The sequence below is a fragment of the Protopterus annectens genome, chromosome 14.part0 (assembly GCF_019279795.1).
Source record: "Protopterus annectens isolate FY-2018-M chromosome 14.part0, PAN1.0, whole genome shotgun sequence".
Taxonomy (NCBI): domain Eukaryota; kingdom Metazoa; phylum Chordata; order Ceratodontiformes; family Protopteridae; genus Protopterus; species Protopterus annectens.
In genome coordinates, this window is record NC_056748.1 from 1,124,147,171 (window position 1) to 1,124,168,449 (window position 21,279).

At 43.4% G+C, this 21,279-nt stretch overlaps 1 protein-coding gene across 2 annotated transcripts in view; it reads left to right on the forward strand.

Moving 5' to 3' along the window:
• Nucleotides 1–21,279, forward strand: part of LOC122789446 (AP-3 complex subunit mu-1) — a 243,651-nt gene that overhangs the window by 152,540 nt on the left and 69,832 nt on the right. For both annotated transcript variants that reach the window (XM_044056909.1, XR_006362810.1), the window contains exon 7: nt 3,600–3,807. In XM_044056909.1, the coding sequence (XP_043912844.1) occupies nt 3,600–3,807 (208 nt within the window). The remainder of the gene's footprint in view (nt 1–3,599; nt 3,808–21,279) is intronic.

The following is a 21,279-nucleotide window of genomic DNA, read 5'->3' on the forward strand; positions in this document are numbered from 1 at the left end:
TTTGTAATCATCTTTGATATAAAAATGTGGATTCTCTCCGTACACCATTTATTTTCCTGTGCTGACACTGCTGTACAGCATAAGGGCGTGCTTCAGTCCTGAGTGTGCTGTCTTTCGGATGAGACATTAAACTGAGAGCCCATCTGCTTGAGTTGGTGGTAGCTCAGGTGGATGTAAACGATCCCATGCCACTTAGCGGAAAGAGTTGGGGACTCTTTATTGCATTTACAAATATATAGATTGTATATACAGTTTTCAACACATATTTACATTAGTTACAATATTTATAACATGATTATTACATTTATATTAAAACTTCACATTTTTTAACCCCCTACTCTTTTTTTAACCCCCCTACTCTTTTTTTTCCACAGCCAAAGTCTTACTTTCTTCAGAATCTCTGATAATCATTTTCTATTGCATTTCACTTCATTATTTGGTTTGCTCCATATTATACAAAATAATTTTGCATCCAGTTTAATGTCTTTCTGTTTTACATTTTTATAATATCCATATTCAATCATGTCCATATTGATACAGTCAGTGTTCTCCAATTATTTTAAGTATCCTTCATATATTTCCTTCCACAGTTTAAATATTCTTTTATATTTTATAAAAACATGCTTGGTTGTGTCTAATTCACCACAATGTAAACAAATTATATCTTTCATTGTGTTATATGGCATATTTGCCTTAACCAGTAACTTACTTATAGATAATCGCCACGAAAAAATATGTACATTCCACATTTCTTATATCTATTAATTCTCATTTTTACTGCTTTAATCTTCTCTTCACTTATATTCTTCCAAGGATTTGTTTGTGTCTTTCGGCTTTTCCCAGTTAGGGGTCACCACAGCGGAACTCCGGTCCGCTAATGATTGGCAGTAGAGTTTTACGTGCTGGCTTGCCGGGCCTAACGCACAACCTTCAACGAAGGAACGCCCGCTAATGAATGTAGCCAAACAGAAGACGCTCTAACTGAGAATCGAACGGGCAACGTCTAACTGTGAGGCGACAACGCTACTGCAGCGCCACAACCACAGTATATTCTTCCAAGGATAAACATAATAAAAAAATGTGTCCATTATATTTTCATACCCAATCCTATTTTTCTGTCTTTCTTATACCAGTTTGCTGCAGCAGTATTTTCTCGTGATATAATTTCAATGTACTTTTTATTACTTTTGAAATTTTGCACCTTTTCTCACGTTACTTTTTTATTTCTGTAATTTTTGTTATTATGTTTCTTTATCTTTCCTGTTTACTAAGATTTTATACAAATTTAATGAAAATAAAATATATACAATTGGGTGTTACAAGCTCAACCCTCCGCCTTTGTTGTTTACATAAAGAATGCCTCTTTTCACAAGGTTTAACCTTGACCCCCAAATGAATGTAAGAATTACATTCATTAGATCCTTTCCTAATGCCAATGGAATTGTACATACATTAGTTAAATGTGCAATTTTACCTAGTGTTAGTTAAGTGTGCCTTTTTCCTGTATGTGAAAGAGTGGGGGGGGGGGGTCTCAGGTGTCCTGAGTAAATTTCCCCTTCACTTCCAGTTTCCCCTGAAGAGAGGCCATTGGTATAGTGTGACTGCCTTGGTCAACAGAGTGTAAATAAAATAAATTGCTATTTCTCGGAATATTCCCCTTTTTCTGAGGTGTGGTGATCTCGGAGTTGGTGTGTATAAACTGTGGGGGTAAGCCCCACTGCAAATAAGTTCAAAGGAGAAGAACAGTGCTCGACATATTCATACTTATCTTGTAATTTTGGTATTTTTTCCCATTCTTCAAAAACTGGGCAATGCGAGCCTGGCGATGTCCGTAGGGAACCATCAGCTGCATCTTATGTGCATAGTACCCAGTGTAGAACTATTTCTCCTGCTGGATTCTCTGATGTAAGTTTGGGTTGTGATTGAAGTCATCATTAAGCCTTCTGTTTGTCAAATGTAATCTGTTGAGTGGAAGATGTTTTCCAGTTGGACAAACAATAGCCTGTATCACCAAATTTGGTCATTATGCTGGTGGTTTTGACTTTTATGTCAGACACTTATGTGCTTTGGGTCTCAGGTTTTTTAGAGATGGAGTTTACATCTTAGTTGCTTTTACCCTTTATCTCCTTGTGGGAATGCAGAACTGTGGCCCAACAACAGCTGGTGAAGCAGTTCCTTAAAGTCATTGTGCACTTCTGTTGCTGATGGAAAGGTTAAACACTCCTCACTGGACTTGATTGTAATGAGTAACAGACTTGCTTAGCCTACATTTGCACATATGTGCTTATAAGTTCTGAAGTTACTTTTCATGAAGATGCCTGTCTTGCTGACCATCGTTGCTGCTGACAGGATTTCTGAGCTTCTGGGCTTTATTTGCAAGGAACCATATGTGATCCTTCAAGGACTGGGTGTACAGGAGGACCAGCTGAGATTTCCTTGTGAAAGTTGTTTTAGAATTGCCTTTAAACCAGTCCAGCCATCTCCCAGTTCTATGCTTGGTTTCAGACTAGAAGAAAGAGCTTGGGAGTACATTGCCAGCTCATCTTTTGGCTGAAGAGGGTTCTTGAGTTTACGTAGATGGAACAACTGGTCATCTTTATGTCAGTGAGGGTGGGTTCACAGTGTCTAATCATTTCCTTTCCAAGTGTATTGCTAACTAAGCTGTGTTTTGCAATAAGGCATCTAATCTTCCTTTGGAAAATACTGCTCATAACACTCCACCGGGATATGGCTACTCCCAGGGTTTTGTTAAAGAATGATTTATTTGTGGACTTCTGTGCTGTGGCTACTTAGTCATCCATTCACAGTTTCAAGTGTTATTGCTTTACTCTTGAATCCAGGAAATGGGGTTTCGGTGTCCCCTTGTTGTTGTAGTTTCCAGCCTTTTGAGTTTCACCTTTTGGCTTTGTCCATCTCTAGCATTCTGAAAGGTTTTTTGATACTGCTTGGAACTTTCTGAAATAATGAGTTCACTGTAGAGGACTTCATGCAAGAGATAGATGCATGAATATCAATTACTTTGTGAAGGAATCTTCCATAATTAGTACTCGAGTTCCCTTCATGTTGGAAGGTGTATATACTTGTCCTTGTATGTTGTGTGGGCAGGTATATATACATTTATCTTTATATGTTGTTTCACTTGTTTTCTGCATCAAAAATTGTGCCTACTCTGTGGATGATAATAAACACAGAAGTGCAGGGGCTAGACATGCTTTTCTAGCCTAATACATGATGTAACTGAACGTTCTGGCGTGAGTCACTTGCCCTTAAGTGTGGTAGCAGAAAAGAAAAACAAAATAGCTTGGCCCGGGATGCAAGAATGAAAATCTCAACAGTTATCCCAATAAGGAGGACTTCCTCACAGGTTATTTGACATAGGGAGTACGTATCTGTTTACACACCCAAGCTCTGAAACATTTGCTGTTTACATCAAAGAATGAGTATTTTCTTGGTGTCTGATTTTTCTGGTGCTGTAAACCAGAAAAGACAAGCTCTTTCATGGTGAATTCCATCTTGTGCGTATTGAATTGTTGATCATTTTTGAATGTTGAAATCGTAGGAATGATTTAGCCAACTACTACTTTTGTTTACTTTTCTAGCCTTGTTGCAATTCCTGTGTATGTCAAGCACAACATCAGTTTTAAGGAAGGCAGCTCTTTGGGCCGGTTTGATGTCATAATTGGGCCAAAACAGAACATGGGGAAGACTGTGGAAGGTGTCTCATTGACAGTTCACATGCCAAAGGTTGTTTTAAACATGAACCTTGGTCCTTCTCAGGGCACCTATAATTTTGATCCTGTCGCAAAGGTAAGTCATGCGTTTCCTCGCTAGTAGTCTTCGTTTTTTTTTTTTAATAAATTATTTTACTATCACAACATTGAGCTTTCTGCTTTGGCCCTTGGGCATCAGATGTCTGTAGCTTGAATTGTGGTTTGGGAGGAACGTAAGAGCAAGAAGCTTGCTGTCTTTTATGGGGAGGCAATACCTTAGCAGAGCTTGGAGATGTGAACATTTTCAGCAATGTCAACAGATTTTAACAAAAGTACTACGAGTAGAAGCCGAAGTTTGTGCAGTCATGTGACATCATTGCAAGCGGAGATAAGACATAGGAGGAAGGTGCTGCCTGCGGTTTGGCTTATAAGCACTCGTCATTGTGGCCTGATCCCACTGTCTGATGTAAGTTGTTTTTCTGGCATTGAGGCACATACATGAAGAGAAAATGGTAACTGTAAAACAGTTTTATTTATTTTGTTGTGGGGGGGGGGGCTGTAGTTGCATGACTTCAAGAAGAAAGCATTTTTTGTGATTGGCATTTTAGCTGTTCCTGTTTGCTTTTTTTTTTTTTTTTTTTTATCATAAATGCTTTCACAAATTTGCTTTGCTTTTTTCATTTATGTAGAGAATTTTAGAAAATATAGTTGTTTTTCAGGGTTTGGAAGTTGATGGCAATTTATTTACTCACACAATTACTTGGTGGAGCCATTCATCATAACCCAGTCCAAAGATTGACATTTTGCTTCACATTAAATCAACCAGATGTGATTTTATAGCTGTTGTGAGTAATGCTAGGTTTGGATTACTGAGTACATCTAGTGGTAATGAATTTCAGATAATGTGCTAACATTTGGAAGACACTATCTCTTTACAACATCCTTGCCTTGTATCCTTTGTGCTAAAGTGATTGTTTGAAAGTCATTGCATAGTGAGTATAGGTTGTTATTTTAATGCAAGCAGAGAAAGGGGAGAACAGTAATTTAGAAACAAAGATGTTGTTCCTGTTTCACTGTTGCAGTCATCACACTTGGGTTAGTGCTAAGGTTTATTAGTGCTTGCTATGAGTTTTGAGCTAGTGCCGGGCTGAGAAGTGAATGGTTTAAGTTGAAAGTTTGTCTAGTTCCAAGGAAAAAATTGAAGAGGAGACTTTGTGGAGCTGGGAATAGTTATACTCTAGCTAACCAGCACTGCCCGGGGCACAAAACCACACAAATGCGTTTTTTATAGCAGGGAAATTAAAGAGATAGAAATTAGCCCAAAATGGCCAATAAACTACTAATGTCTGGGCTGTAACCACTCCTCCAGAGACAGATAGGCTGCTCAAAGCACAGAGAAACTTCCTTCTATCCAGGTAAGGTATGGGCAAACACAGAAACTTGTAACACAGCCCTGAATTCAGCACTAACCTGAAAACTGGACTGATGGATCTGTTGCACATGTGCAAAACAAACAGCACAAGAAACACTAGGTCCAGGGATCTGAACTTCACTTGTGACATAAACAGAACATGCTAGAGAGACAGATATTTGTCCCAAAGGATCCCTGTACTGTAGTATAAGCTGTCCCCATCCATGTAAAAGAGTTCATCCCTGACCCAATTAAAAAAAAACCTTGACACTTCAGAAATTGTAAATTTTCCCCTGGACTGGCCTCCATGCCTATTATGGATAGAGGCTGTCAAAAAGTATTATTTTTACTAATATCCTCCCCTTACAATCTTTTGGTTATCTCCCTCTAACATGTTGCCCACCCTGTATAGACGCCCATGATACTCAGGATCCAAATGAGTTTGGGTGCGTGGCTAGGCTTTTAAGGGCCCTAGTGTTCGTTAGTCTGTTAACAGCCTATGAACTCCCAACCCCATGTTTAGCTAATAAGGCATGGCTCTGTGAAGGTACTTTTCATCTGCAATGAAGCATTCAGTCAGGCATGATATTCACATTGTTCAGTTTGACACAGTCTTTCATTTTCAGATGTCCTTCTTTTCACTGTTGCAGTATTTTTTATATATGGGAAGTTCTCCGCACAAGCGACCTGACATCCAGCCAGCATACAACAGCTTTTAGCTACTGCAAGGTATGTGGGACGTCACATGTATGTGCTGACATCAGCCATAAAAGGCCATCCACACGTACAATCCTCAGAACATTTCTGCCACCATTCAGAATGCCTGACTCCTACATCAGTCTGCTGCCAGCTTTCAGATAACTGCCCTGCTGGAGATTTATTTTTTTGCTGCTGCCTTTTGTATTTAGTTCATGTCATCCAGAAGGGCAAATGTAGGCGTGGAAGGCAGATTCCACATAAAGACAGCCACAATCTTTGTCTTGTCCGCTTAGGCCCCAATTACGACCACCGTTCTTGTTCCACTTGTCAGGCCTTTGTCCCTAAAACTTTATCTAGCTGATTTCCAGCTCTGAGTCTTTACTTAGAGACTCGGTGACTTAAACGTCTGGCTAAGGACATTATGGAGGTTTCCTGGGGTCCTTTGGCTGAGTCAGTTTTGAAGAGGAAGATTAGCAAGCCTAGGCCCGAATCCTCTTTGGCTGCACCTCTTTCCACTGATGTATCACTTGAGGTTAGTGAAGACCCGGCGTTACGTTTGGAGGTTGGGTCCAATTCCTTGGCGGGTACCCCATCAGAGACCATTAGGGAATCCAACCTGGGCATGTCCTCAGAGACAGTGCAGACATCCATCTCGGACAAACATGGGGGACCACAGCTCATTGTGTTAGATGGCCTTAGGGCTGTACCTCCCACTCTGGTTAGGGAACGGGCTCCATAGTCGGTCACAGATGTTAGGCCTACATCAGGTTCTTCCACTTCTCATCATGCAGAAATGCATGTTAAGAAGAAACAGAAAACCAGACACTCTCAAGCTCCATTCTCTCCTCAGTCTGACTGGGATACTTTCTCTCAGGAGCTGATTAAGGCTTTAATGGCTTTGAAGCCCTCCTCTGCTGTTTCTGTTCCTTTCTCATCCTGTCCTGTTCAAATAGTTAGGTAACAGGTATTATCTGATGATGAAGATCATTTTTTCTCTGATGAGGATTCTTTAGCATATTCTACACAAATTACTTCTCCTTTAGAATATGCCTCTCCAGAGGAGGAGTCCAATGGGGTGATTCCCCAGCAGAGATTTCTTTTGGTTAGACAAATAATAAAATGAGGGAATTTTTCAAATGGGACTGCTCACAGATTTTTGAAGAACAAAAAAGATATTATGCCCTTCTACAAATGGAAGTTCCTTCCTTTCCTCTGTGCCTCCTGTTTTGCCAGCTTTCTTGGACACTTTCAAATGTTCTTCGTGTTTCACTGTTGCAGTCATTACATTTGGGTAATCTGCTGGCAGGTTGCCCTCAGTCGGCCTGATTAACAAAGTCTTGGGTCCTGCGTCAGTTGCTGTCCCTTCTTCCATGACATCAGGTTGTCAGGGGTATAAAACATGCCGCCGACACCATTACATCAGTCTTTCTTGCCGCACGGTGCCCGAAGCAGAATCAGTTCGCAAGTGCCAGTCGGCCGACTCCTGAAATTTTCATTTTCGAGTTTCAGATCCAAAGTCTTCAACTAAAAAGCCAAGTACGCCATTGGGGAAATTTTTTCTTGCTCCTTACCGATGTGAGTAAACGTTAATAATTGCATTACTTGTGGGAAGCAAATACCTCATAAGGATTTCCATTTGTACTGTGTTCCTTGCCTAGGCTCTGACCACAACGTACCTTGCTGTCGGTTCTGTGCTTTATTTAATCAACGCACTATCAAACATTGGTACATTTTTGCTTCTAAATATTCAGAAATGTCGTCGGTTAGCAATCCGACTACCGGAATACCTAAAAAACACAAAGAAAAAGACAGTGACAGGCCGTTGTGGTCCAAAACCGCCGAAGAAGCTACTCCTAAGCCAGTAGCCAGTTTGCCGGTACTCAGTGAGTTACTTTCGCAGCCCCTGGTACCACCCTACATCTGATTCGCAGGCCTCTACTGAGACCCATTCAGAGTCTGGTATGCTACAAGATGCTTCAACTGTGGAACCTGCGGATGTCTCTACCTTGGATGGGTCCAGAGCCGCTGTGCAGGCACCGGCTTCTGAGGGTGTTTTCAGGCCTACAGATTTGTATATTAGACTGACGCCATCTTCAAAACTAAGACCAAAATCTCAACCTATGTCTAAAAAACCGATGCCTAGGCCACATGTGCAGGCCCCTATGCCTAAAAAACAAATGATCAAAATGGCTGAAGATTTAATTACTCTGATCAGGGGTAGCCAACCCCCCCCCCTTCTAAGATGGCTAGGCAAGATATTGACTATGAATCTTCTGAACAGGATTCTATTTCTTCTGACTCTTCTAATGAACAGGAATTGTCCATACCTACTTATAAGGACTCTGATGCAGAGGATTCCATTCCTTCTGCTTCTCCCCCTGAGGATTTTTCTTTTGGGGAAGCTTTACATACCTTAAGGGAACATTTCCACTGAATCTAAAAAGAGACTTGGGGATTTTCTTCTTCTCCATCAGCATAGGCCTTTGGCTATACCTCCTGTTCTAGACATTGTTGATGATATTTTTTCAGAGTCTAGTATGGCTCCTGATTCTCTGCCTCCAGCTCCTTGTAAGCCAGACAGATACTACAGTGTTCCTGACTCCCACAAATTCCTTTTCAAAAATCCTGTTGCTGGTCCTGAAAACATTTCTCAGGGCCCCAAGGGCATTAAGACTTCTACTGCTAAAAATCCGACTCCTTCTGATAGAGATTCCGGGACGCTGGATAGATGGGCTAAGAAGGTTTACACTTCTGCAACCTTGGCAATCAGGGTTTTAAACTGTCAATTTCATATGCTAAAATATCAGCAGCATATCATGGGTCTGCTTAAACAGAAAATGATGATTTCTGACTGTGTGGAAAGTAAAGATTTACAGAATCTATTGCATTCAGCTGAACAAGTTGGAAAACATAGTTTGCAATGTGGTTTTGATTTTTTTGGAGGCCTCTTGCAGGGCTGGTGTTACTGGGTCTGTGCTTAGAAGGCATGCTTGGCTTAAGGAGCAAACTCTGCCTGATCATGTTAAAGCAAAATTGTTGGATGCTCCTTTACAACAGGGACCGTCTCTTTGGTAATAAGGCTGAAGACGTTCTAATAAAGATGGAAGATAAAGCTAAATCTATGCAAACTGTGAAAGATTTCTTACAAGTGCAACCTCCAAGATTTAGTAGGCACTGGCCTACTAAGAACTGGTCCTTTCCAGTTCCTTCGAGAGCCACTCAAGTCCAACCCAGACATTCCAAAGGCACCAGGTTTCAGTCCCAAGGGACTTCCAGAACAAAGCAATGGGGTACCTCCTTTTCCAAATCTGGAAACAACAAGACACCTCCCTATGGTAAGCAGTCTCAATGACTTCCCTCTACACTTACCAAGCACTTACCTTTTAGCCGCCCCTTTGGAGGGAAAACTGGCTCTTCATGCAAAAAAATGGCAACTTATAACCCAGGATAAATGGGTTTTAAATATAGTATCCCAGGGATAAAGATTTCATTTCCACACGTTGCCAACTCCAAACTGATGGCCAGACCTGCCTCCAAATCAGTGGGCAGAGGCTCAGAAACAAGTACTTTCCCTCATGAGCATGGGGGCTATTCAACTAGTACCAGAAGAGGAAAAGGGACAAGGTTTCTATTCAAGACTTTTCCCTGGTACCCAGAAAAGACAAATCATGGTGTCCAATTCTGGACTTATCTACTCGAAACACCTTTCTGGACATCTCAAAATTCAAGATGCTGACTCTTCACTAGTTATTTCCTATGCTAGGCAAAGATGCCTGGGTGGCAACTCTAGATTTAAAAGAGGCTTACCTGCATATCCCAATCAGGGAATCTTGCAGAAGATACCTCCGCTTCATAGCAGGCTACTTGCATTACCAGTTCTCTGCACTGCCCTTTGGCTTATCTACTGCACCCAGGGTCTTTACAAAGTGCCTGGCTCCTGTAATTGCATTTTGCAGGCAAAAAAATATTCAAATATATTCATACCTGGACGATTGTCTAATTCAGGCAGAAAACAAGGACATTCTTCTAAAACATCTGGTGTTTGTAAAAAGGGTTCTAACTTGTCTAGGGTACACTATAAACAAAAAGAAATCATAACTGGTACTCTCTCAAAAAATTACATTCCTGGGTGCAAGCTTGAATACAACTGCCCAGATGGCATTCCTTACGCCAGAGAAGCAAATTCATTTGGTGACTTACTTCAAACAGGTGGCCACAAAAACCCTGCTTTCTGCAAGGCAAATACTGCAAGCCTTGGGGTTCATGGCCTCTTGCATTCTTCTAATTCCATACGCAAGACTGCATATGAGGAAACTTCAGTGGTATTTAAAAAGTCTATGGAGTCAGCATTGTCACAGCCTGGAAACAATGATTCCTATCATACCTTGCTTGTGCCTAGAGTTCCTATGGTGGGCAGAGGCCTGCCACCTGAACAAGGGACTGCCATTCACACCACCCCCTGCCACCCAAACTCTAACTACAGACACATCAGACTATGCATGGTGTACTCATCTGTCAGGGAAGTGCATTCAGGGAAAATAGAGCCCAAATCAAATGCACCATCACATAAATCAAAAAGAAATGCTAGCTATACACAATACGCTGACAGCCTTCAGGGACTACCTTTATCCAGGACAATTACTGATAAAGACGGACAACACCACAGTTATGTGGTACATAAACAAGCAGGGGGGTACACATTCCTACTCCCTCTGCAGACTAGCCATGGCATTGTGGAACACGGCCTTGAGCTACCAAGTACAACTACAAGCTCAATTCCTGCCAGGAAAGCTGAATAATCTGGCAGACGAACTAAGCAGAAATCTCATGAACCCACACAAATGGAAACTGGAACCATGGATTTTCAACATGTTGATACGCAAATGGGGGAGCCCAGACATAGATCTTTTTGCCTGACCCCAGAACTGTCAGTTGGACAAATTTTGCACAAGAACTCATCACAAAAAAGCCTGGAAAGTGGATGCTCTGTCCTTCAGCTTGAAAAACCTATCAGTCTATGCCTTTCCCCCTCTGCCTCTGCTCTCCAAAGTTCTACTAAAAGTCAAACAGGACAAACCAAAAATTATTTTGATTGCTCCAGACTGACCTCACCAACACTCGTACCCACTCCTGCGCAGTGTGTCACACCTTCCACCGTGGCACGTGCCTCAGACACCTTACTTACTGTCTCGGCAGAACAACCAAACTCTGCACACTCGGCTCCAAACTTTGAATCTTGCAGCGTGGCTAATCATCTAAATTTACCCTTAGCATCCCTCAGCAAACCTGTGATGGATGTCATTTTGGAGGTGAGAAGACCTAGTACTAGAAAATCATACGCTGACAAATGGAAAAGACTCTGTGCCTGGAATCAGTCTCAAGGGATAAGCGCAACAGTGCCCAACATTCCTCAGATTTTGCAAACTTAACTGAGATGCTTCACAAGGGCCTGTCCTTTTCTTCCATAAAAATCTGTGCCTTTTCTTCCATAAAAATCCGTGCCTCAGCCATTTCAGCTCATTACAGCACAGAACTTTCCTTCTTCTCTCATCCTCTGCTAAAGCAGCATCTCAGAGGGGCCTAAAACTTAAGACCACCCAGGAGAGCTCCAACCCCTTCCTGGGACCTTAATTTTGTTTTGGAGAAACTCACTCTCCCTCCTTTCGAGCCAGCTGCTACTGCAGACTTAAAATTTTTCTCCTGGAAAACAGCTTTCCTTTTAGCAGTCACTTCAGCTAGAAGGATTTCCGAATTACAGGCTCTTATGGCAGTGGAGCCTTTCATCATTTTTCATGCGGACAGGGTATCTCTCAGGACCAACCCATCCTTCATGCCTAAGGTGGTATTCAGTGTGGCTCTTAATCAGACCATTCATTTGCCAACTTTCTTTCCCAATCCACAGAACAAGGGGGAGTGGATTCTGCATTGATTGGATGTACACAGACAACTTAGATTTTACTTAAACAGGACTAATTCTCAAAGAAAATCTGAACAACTGCTGGTAGCATTTGCTGCAGGGGCAGAGGGAAAGGCTATTTCAAATCAAACCATTTCCAAATGGATAAGCCATTGTATTCGTTTCTGCTATAAGCACCATGGAAAAACTATTCCCCAGGGGATGAGATCCCATTCTACCAGGGCTGCATCTACTTCAACAGCCTTTCTCATATATGTCCTACCAGGGACATTGTAGAAGCTGCTACCTGGAACTCAGTTCATACTTTAACGAAACATTACCATTTACCACTTTTCTCTAAATACAGAACTGGCTTTGCCACTGCTGTCCTGCAGGGCCTTGTAGCTGGTCCTAATGCTGTATAATTCCCTCCACCCAACCATAGCTTTGGGAATCTACCCAAATGTAATGACTGCAACTGTGAAACACGAAGAACATAGTACAGTTGTGTACACTTACCATAAATGTAGATGTTCGAGTGTATTCACTGTTGCAGTCCTGGTTACCCTCTCTCCAGCCCCCTATTTTTTCTCTGGTTATACCTCTACTTTCTTTTACTTATCTTAAAAACCCTTTTGGTGTATTTGCTTTTGGATGGAGGTATATTTTTTGTGTTTTTAATTTCATTTGCTCCCCATTTGGGGGGCACATGACATCTGGGGCAAGAAAAACTGATGTAATGACGTCGGCTGCATGTTTTATACCCCTGGTGACCTGAAGTCATGGAAGAAGGGACAGCAACCGATGCAGGACCCAAGACTTTGTTAATCAGGCCGACTGAGGGCAACCTGCCAGCAGATTACCCAAATGTAATGACTGCAACAGTGAGTACACTCAAACGTCTACATTTATGTTAAATGTACACAACTGTACTTTCCTCTTCTAAAGCCCCTGACTCTCGGGCTGCTGGTCCCAAGAGACCAGACAGGTTCTGTTTGTGCTTGATGACTGTAAGTTTTTGTATAAGTGTCTTTCGGCTGATCAGCAGTTGTTTCTATTGCTTCAGACAGGTCTTCCAGGTTGTCTCCTTCCTCTAAATTGCTTCCTTGTGATAAGGAGAGTAAAATTCTAGAAAGACTCGGTAAGGCAAAGTTTATACTTCTTCCACATTAGCAATAAGAAGTATGGATTACCAAACTTGTATGTCCAGGTATTTATTGGCCCTACTTTTTCAGGCCTCTCAGGCTCCTGCTCAACTTCCAGATTCTGACATTAAGAACCAGGTAATGTCTCTTTTAGCAGCTTATTCTCAAGTGGATAGGCATGCTATTAAGTGCAGTTATGATGCTGTTGAGGCATCCTCTAGAGCAGCTACATCTATACTTGGAAGGCACTGTTGGTTGAGGTTTCAACCATTGTCAAATGACATTAAAGCAAAATTGTTGGATGCACCTCTTGATAAATTTGCTGTTTTTGGTTCAGCAGCTGCAGTCTTATTTAAGACCTTGCAAGAGATGGAAAAGGAACTTCAAGATTTGAAGCACTTTCTGTTTATCCTGTTCCAAAATTCCACAGGAATTATCCTACAAAAAACTTCTTTTGTTAGAAGACCAGCTCACCATCTTGCTCTTCATTTTCTAGACTTAGACTGCTAGGAGACCTCCAAAATCTAAGTCTACTAGCTCTGCATCTGCGTCCCAGCAGTCCTTTCCAGCCAGGCCAAGTACTCTACCAGCCTCTTCCAAGTCTTGCCCCTCTATCTTTTTGTCTATCTCTGTCTTTTCCAGCTTGGGCAAAGAATACTCAGGATTCTTGGGTTTTTTCCATTATCCAACAGGGTTTTTCATGACTTGGAAAAATCTCCTTCATTTTATGGGGATTCCACAGCCCCCCCCCCCCCAAACCAAATGAATTTGTTAACAGAGGTTCTAAAATAGTTACAGGAAAGATGGTCCTTGGAGACCAATTCTGGATCTTTCCCACTTAAACACATTTCTAGTAGTACTGTCCTTCCTCATGCTGACTTTACAGAGTCTCTTTCCCCTAATTCCCCCCTCACTCTTACATGGCCTCTGTAGATATCAAAGATGCTCATCTTCACATCCCTATCCATCCTCTTTACAGGAAATTTTTACTTTTCTCTGCAACTTCTTTGCACTTGTTCTGTAGTCCTATCTTGCCTCCATTATTACGTTTGGGTTCGGAGCCGATCCTCGGCTCCGACTCGGCCGCTTTAGAAAGCCTGAAAGCTTTTGATTGGCTCATGGCTAGGAGGTATCCCATGGTGCATGAGCACATTCCCCAGATCTCGTTTGCCGCATCTTCAGTCGGAAGCTTCTTTTGGTTGGCCGGGGCTAGGTGATTTAATTTTATTACTATTACTGCTTATTAGGAGTTTTTTGCTTTTAGTGAATTTTTTCTGTCATAGTCTATTGTTGACTGTCTTATTGTGATTACAGATTTGTGTCTTTAACCGGATTGACCTTATTGCCGTTTAAAATTTACTTGGGCCTGTTGGCTGTTTGTGTGTGGTATCCCGTGAGTGTGTGCTTTTTGGCTAGACCGTTTAACTTGAGAGGTTCCAGTTTTGTCCCTATTTCTTTTCTTGCACTAGGTTCATTTAAGTTAGGGAACCTAGTAACCCCCTTTTTATTTTTTGTGGGTGATAGGGCTAGATCTACTTAAGTTAGAGGATCCTAGTTCCTCTCTTGTTGTGTGTGTGTGTGTGTGTGTGTGTGTGTGTGTGTGTGTGTGTGTGTGTGTGTGTGTGTGTGTTGGTCCTCCTCTACTGCCATTATGTCTAAGGAACCTAAAGAACACAAACAGTCAGGCTTTAAAAAGTGTATTAAATGTTCGCAAAAAATGTCCATCACCAATGGACATAGCGTCTGTGTGTACTGCTTAGGGGCCATACATCTACAAGAAACTTGTCTCTTTTGTTATTCTTTTAGTCCTAGAGCGCTCCAAGAATGGAAGAATAAGCCGATTTTGAAAGGCATGTTAAAGCCTTCCTTAGAGGAAGACCTAGCCAGTTCTTCCTCCTCTGCTAGGTCGCATTCATCTAGGAAGGATAAGGGCAAGACCTCTAAACGGCCTTCTCCGGCCGCAACTTCTGCCTCTGAACCTCCACAGAAGTTACCAAAATCGGAGTTGGTCTCTGCCTCTTCGGCTCCACAGTCTTCGGGGCCGATTGAGATTTTGGACATAGACCCTGCAGTATCGGCACCAAGTGTTTCGGCGCCAATCACTAGCAGTCCTCTTCGGAGCCAGTCAGTGGACATATACCACCTGTCTCCCCTACTCTAAAATCGCCTATATTGCTCAGAACAATGTCTCCCACACTGTCCTCCAGATCCTCCAGGAGCCTATCTGAAGAAGACATCGAGAGAGTGGTGCTCAGACCCCTCAAGTCGTCAGCCTTGCCAAAATTTTTGTCGGCTCCGACCCATTCGGTCTTGGAGCCAACTCCTTCTACCAATCGTGCACTCTGTCCTCCTCCAACCCAGATTGGTCCTTTGGAGTCGATGTTGCTGGTACCGACTATAGTGGTGTCCTCCGCTCCAGCACCCTGTGTGGTTGTCTCAGAGCTGAGTTCCGCTTCGACAGTCTCGGTGCCATCTGAAGTGTCTATGGTCCAAAGCTCTTCGGTCGGTCCCGACGGGGATACTTGGAACTGAACTTCGGTGTCGAGCCTCTCTCTTGGTGCTTTGGCCCGAGTGAGCTCGGACCCTACATCGTTCTCGGAGCCGATCCTCTTGGAGCCATCGGCACCTACACTCTCTTCGGAGCCAGGGCGTCATTTGGAGCCGGAGAAATCGGTCTTCATGAGGATGAGGAGCATGTTAGATAGCCTAGTACCAACCTATGAACCTATGAACTATCAGCCCTAGGGCCTATACAAGCCTAGCCATAACAATTCCCTGGCTATTTCTTCCCACACTGTTTACTTCCCTGGACCCCTGTCTAGCAGGGTGACTGACGTGATCCCCGGGGTGAATTTCCTTTCTCCCATCCTATCGTCAAGGTTCCTTTTGAAGAGGACCAAAGAGGCACTCTGCTTGACATGTATGGGCAGTCTATTCCAGAGTCTGGGGAGTCTCTGGGTCAGGAACCTATCCCTCCAGCATGTTTTGTTTATTGTGATGACAAGGTTTAGATCCCTGGAACATGTGGCTCTGTGGGATTGGGATTTCTTGAAGTGTAGCATGTCTCAACAGCTCTGGGTTTGACATGGCCTTGTATGTTAAGCAAAGATCGCCTCTGAGTAGACAATATACGACAGAGTATAGCTGGATTTTTTTAAGGCGGTCAGCATAGGGCATCTGCTTTAGGCCTGTGATTCTTTTACTGAGGTATTTCTGCGGCCTTTCCAGTTGATGTCCTTCAAGGATGCATCTGCAGTCCTTAGATATGGGTTGTCCTGCCTCAGGCAGCCCTTCGGTCGGCCGGATGCCAAAGTCTGGGTCCGGCGTCGGCTGATGTTGCCCCTTTCCCCGACGTCAGAGCGCCTGGGGTATAAAAGCTTCAGCCGACGCCATCTTCCTCAGTCTTTCTTGCCGCGAGGTGCCCGAAGCAGAAGCAGTTCGCAAGTGCCGGTCGGCCAGCTCCTGTGACTTCAGATACCGAAGTCTTCAAAAAAGCCAAGTACCCCGTTGGGGACTCTTTCTTGCCTCAGCCGATGTCAGATCAAATGGTTAAAGTTAATAATTGTTTATCTTGTGGGAAACAAATACCTCATAAGGATTTCCACTCTTACTGCTTACCCTGCCTAGGCCCAGACCACGACGTCTCGGCCTGTTCAGCCTGTGCTTCCTTCAATAAACGCACTCTTAGGTGTCGGGCAGAGTTTGCAGAGGAATTTTTGGGGGAAAAATTCCGTTATATCATACCGTCGGAGATTCCGACAGCTCATTTACCCAAAAAATGAAAGGATAAGGACCGACACACGTGGTCCGCGGTTTCGGCTCACTCCACGCCTTGGCCTGCCGCGAGTGTCTCGGTCTCTACTGAAGCCGAATCTCTACCGCTTCCGACTGACGACACCGCACAGCCGGTAACTTCGGTACCGGAGGCCATCTCTGAGTCGGTCATAGAATTACCGTCTGAAACCGGTGCTCAGGAAATATCCGACACCATTTCTGTTGATAAAACTACTCCAGCACGTGGGGCAGCCAGGCCTCCTGTATCCATGTCCATTAAGGCCTTTACCTGGGCTAAAGCTGCTAAACAGCCAAAATCTCTCCCTCCCAAGGCTATTCCTCAGGGATCCACTACCAGTTCACAAATCTTAAGTATGGCTGAAGACCTTATCTCCTTAATCAGGGGCTCTCAGCCACATCCAGACAGGGGCTCTCAACCACCTCCAGGCAAAAGGCCCAGGGTTGAGCAGACAGATCCCCAGTCTTCAGATGAGGCCTCAGATGACTCTGCCTTTTCAGACTACCAGGAGGAGGCCCTTCTGCCCTACGAGGATTCTGATGCAGAGGAATCTATCCCCTCGGCCTCCCCCCCTGAAGAGTTTTCCTTTGGGGAGACCCTTCACTCCATGAGAGAGCATTTCAAATGGCAAGGCCAGGAATTCTCTGATTCCAGGAAGAGGTTAAGGACTTTTTTACATTTACCTCAGCATAGACCTTTGGCTATTCCTCCTGTTTTGAGTGTTATAGAAGATGTATACTCTGAGTCTAGTATTTCCCCTGACTCCCTTCCTCCGGCTCCTGTCAAACCTGACAGGTACTACAGGGTCCCGGACTCACATCTATACCTTTACAAGGGCCACTCTGCTGATCCAGAAACTATTTCCCAGGGCCCTAAAGGGGTTACAACCACCACTGCCAAGAATCCACTTCCTTCTGAAATGGAATCCAGGGCTTTAGAGAGATGGGGTAAAAAAGTATATACTTCTTCCACTCTTTCTATGAGAGCTTTAAATTGTCAATTCCATATGATACAGTATCTAGAGTATCTGTTAGATGAATTGCATAAAAAACTATCCTCGCCTGAACCCCTAGACCGCAAGGCGCTTCAGGATCTGGTGCATAACTCTCAGCAGGTTAGCAACCATTTCTTACAGTGTGGTTATGATGCATTGGAAGCTTCATGTAGGTCAGCAATGACAGGTGCAGTCGTACGTAGACATGCTTGGCTGAAGGAACAATCACTGCCAGATCATGTTAAAGCAAAGCTTCTGGATGCACCACTGGAAAAACAAAAGTTATTTGGTTCCACGGCTCAAGAGGTCTTAAAGAAATTTGAGGAAAAGGCTAAATCAGTACAAACAGTCAAAGATTTTCTCCAGGTCCAACCACCAAGATTCAGCAGAAATTGGCCTTCTAAGAATTGGTCCTTTCCGGACACAGACAGATTTCAAAGAGGCAAAAACAGGCGTGCCAGAGGTAGAGGGCAAGCTCGAGGCTCCTACAGAGGACGTCAGTGGCAGCCTCCTAACCAGAGAGGTAGTGCAGGACCTTCAACTGCTGCACAAGGACAAACTCACTGACTTGACTTTGACTCCGCCAACCAGGGCTCAATTGGAAGCACCTTTGAGAGGAAAGCTATCTTTATTCTCAGAAAATTGGCACAGTATTACAAAGGACAAATGGATACTGCAAATAATAGACAAAGGATACAGATTCCATTTTCATACATTACCAAGAAGACAAGGCATGCCAAACCTGCCACCAAATCAAAGGGCAGAGGCTTTCAAGCAGATTTCCAAACTACTACAAATGAAGGCAATAGAAAAGGTTCCTTACACAGAACAAGGCCAATGATTTTATTCCAGACTATTCCTTGTTCCAAGAAAAGAAAAGCAATGGAGGCCTATTCTGGACTTGTCCGCACTGAATACTTATCTCATCATGCCAAAATTCAAAATGCTGACCTTACAGCAACTCCTTCCCATGCTGGGCAAGGGGTCCTGGCTGGTAACTCTAGACCTCAAGGAGGCATACCTGCATGTCCCTATCAGACAAAGTTGCAGAAGACACCTCAGATTTCTTGCAGGTTCAGAGCATTATCAATTCTCAGCATTGCCCTTTGGCTTATCTACTGTGCCCAGAGTATTCACGAAATGCCTGGCATCAGTAATTGCACAATGCAGACTTCAGGGGATTCAAATATACCCATACCTGGACGACTGCCTTATACAAGCGGACAGCCAACAGACATTGGTAAAACACTTGAACTATGCCATCCGCCTACTACAGGCCTTGGGATACACAGTCAACGTTCAGAAATCAAGACTTGTTCCATCCCAACAAATAATTTTTCTGGGTGCAAAGCTGGATACAATCACCCAAATGGCTTTTCTCACAGAAGAAAAACAAAAACAATTACCGGATTATTTCAGAAATCTGACAACACAAACCCAGCTGACTGCAAGGAAAATCCTGCAGGCCCTGGGTTTCATGGCATCTTGCATTCTTTTGATTCCACAAGCAAGGCTGCATATGAGGAAACTACAATGGTACCTAAGGAGTCTATGGTCTCAACACAGTCACAGCCTAGAAGCTTTGATCCCTCTCATTCCATGCCTCCAAAAAGAATTTCAGTGGTGGGCACAAGCAAGCCAGTCAAACATGGGTCTGCCTTTCAGCAAGCCTCATATCAGCCAAACCATTACAACGGACGCCTCAGACCATGGATGGGGAGCACACATGAAGAGCAGATGTATTCAAGGGCAATGGACACAAAAGGAATTGCACCTTCACATCAACCAAAAGGAAATGCTGGCAGTGATACATTCAATCAAGGCCTTCGAACATTTTCTGCATCAAGGCCACCTGCTAATAAAGACAGACAATACCACAGTTATGTGGTACATAAACAAGCAAGGAGGTACCCATTCCTACCCTCTTTGCAGGTTGGCAATGAATCTTTGGGAACTTTCCCTAAAACTCAGTATAGAACTGCATTCCCAGTTCGTACCAGGAAAGGACAATGTACTGGCGGACAGCCTAAGCAGAAACACCATGGATCCACACGAATGGATGTTGCATCCAGACATTTTTCTTCAGATAGCACAAGCATGGGGAAGGCCGGACATGGATCTTTTTGCCTCCCCCCACAACCACCAACTGAAGAAATACTGCATAAGGACATACCATCCTCAAGCATACAAAGTGGACGCCCTATCCTTCAGCTGGAAGGCTCTAACAGTATATGCATTCCCACCTCTTCCTTTAATGACCAAGGTCTTACTGAAGATCAGGACAGAGCAACCAAAAGTGATTCTGATAGCTCCGGACTGGCCAAGACAACACTGGTATCCACTGTTAAAGAGCATGTCACGCACGAAACTGTGGCCTCTACCACAATGGCCACTTCTTCTGACACAGCACAGTTACAAAACTCTACACTCCAGTCTAAAAACCTTGCAGCTGACAGCCTGGAAAATACCTTGACTCCTCGCCAGGATAAACTATCCAAGAGGGTAAAGGATATCATCATGGAAGCTCGGCGGCCTTCCACAAGAAAGGCATATTCAGCAAAATGGAAAAGATTTCGAACCTGGAACACCACAAGGGGTCAGGATCCGACAGTGATGAGCATTCCACATATCCTTGAATACTTGGCTGAAATGCTCCATAATGGCCTTTCTTATTCATCCATAAAAATTCATGCATCAGCTATTTCAGCAGAGTATAACACTGATCCACCTGTATTTTCTCATCCTCTGCTAAGGCAGTTTCTAAGAGGGATAAAAAACATCAACCCTCCAAGGAGACCACCAGTGCCTACATGGGACCTTAACTTCATGTTGGAAAAATTAACTCTACCTCCCTTTGAACCAGCAGCATCTTCAGAACTGCAATTCCTGTCTTGGAAGACTGCCTTCCTTCTGGCCATAACCTCAGCAAGAAAAGTATCTGAGTTACAGGCCCTCATGGCAGTACAACCTTTTCTCATTTTCCATAAGGAAAGAGTCTCTTTGAGATCCAATCCTTCATTCATGCCAAAGGTGGTATCCAGAGTCTCACTGAACCAAGCTAGCCACCTGCCTATTTTCTTTCCAGACCCACAAAATAAAGGAGAGCAACTTCTGCATACCCTGGACATTCACAGACAGTTGCGCTACTACTTGGACAGAACTAAGCCTTACAGAAAAACTAACCAACTGTTTGTAGCATATGCTGCTGGTGTACAAGGAAAAGCAATTTCCAAACAAACAATTTCAAAATGGATAGGAAATTGCATTCGATTCTGTTACTCTTTTCATGGAAAAGCTGTGCCAGCTAACATCAGACCTCATTCCACCAGAGCAACAGCCACCTCCACAGCCTTCTTAAGAGGAGTGGCTACAAAGGACATTTTAGAAGCTGCTACATGGAGCTCTTTGCATACATTTTCCAAGCATTACAACTTGCCTTTATATTCCAGATCCAGAGCAGGCTTTGCTACTGCAGTCCTGCAGGGCATGTTAGCTACACCATCCTTTTCTTAGGTCCTACCTCCCCCAGCTTGGCTATGGTATTCTACCCATATGTAAAGACTGCAGATGCATCCTTGAAGGACGTAGTACAGTTTTGTACCTACCATAAATGTAGATGTCCGATAGGTAT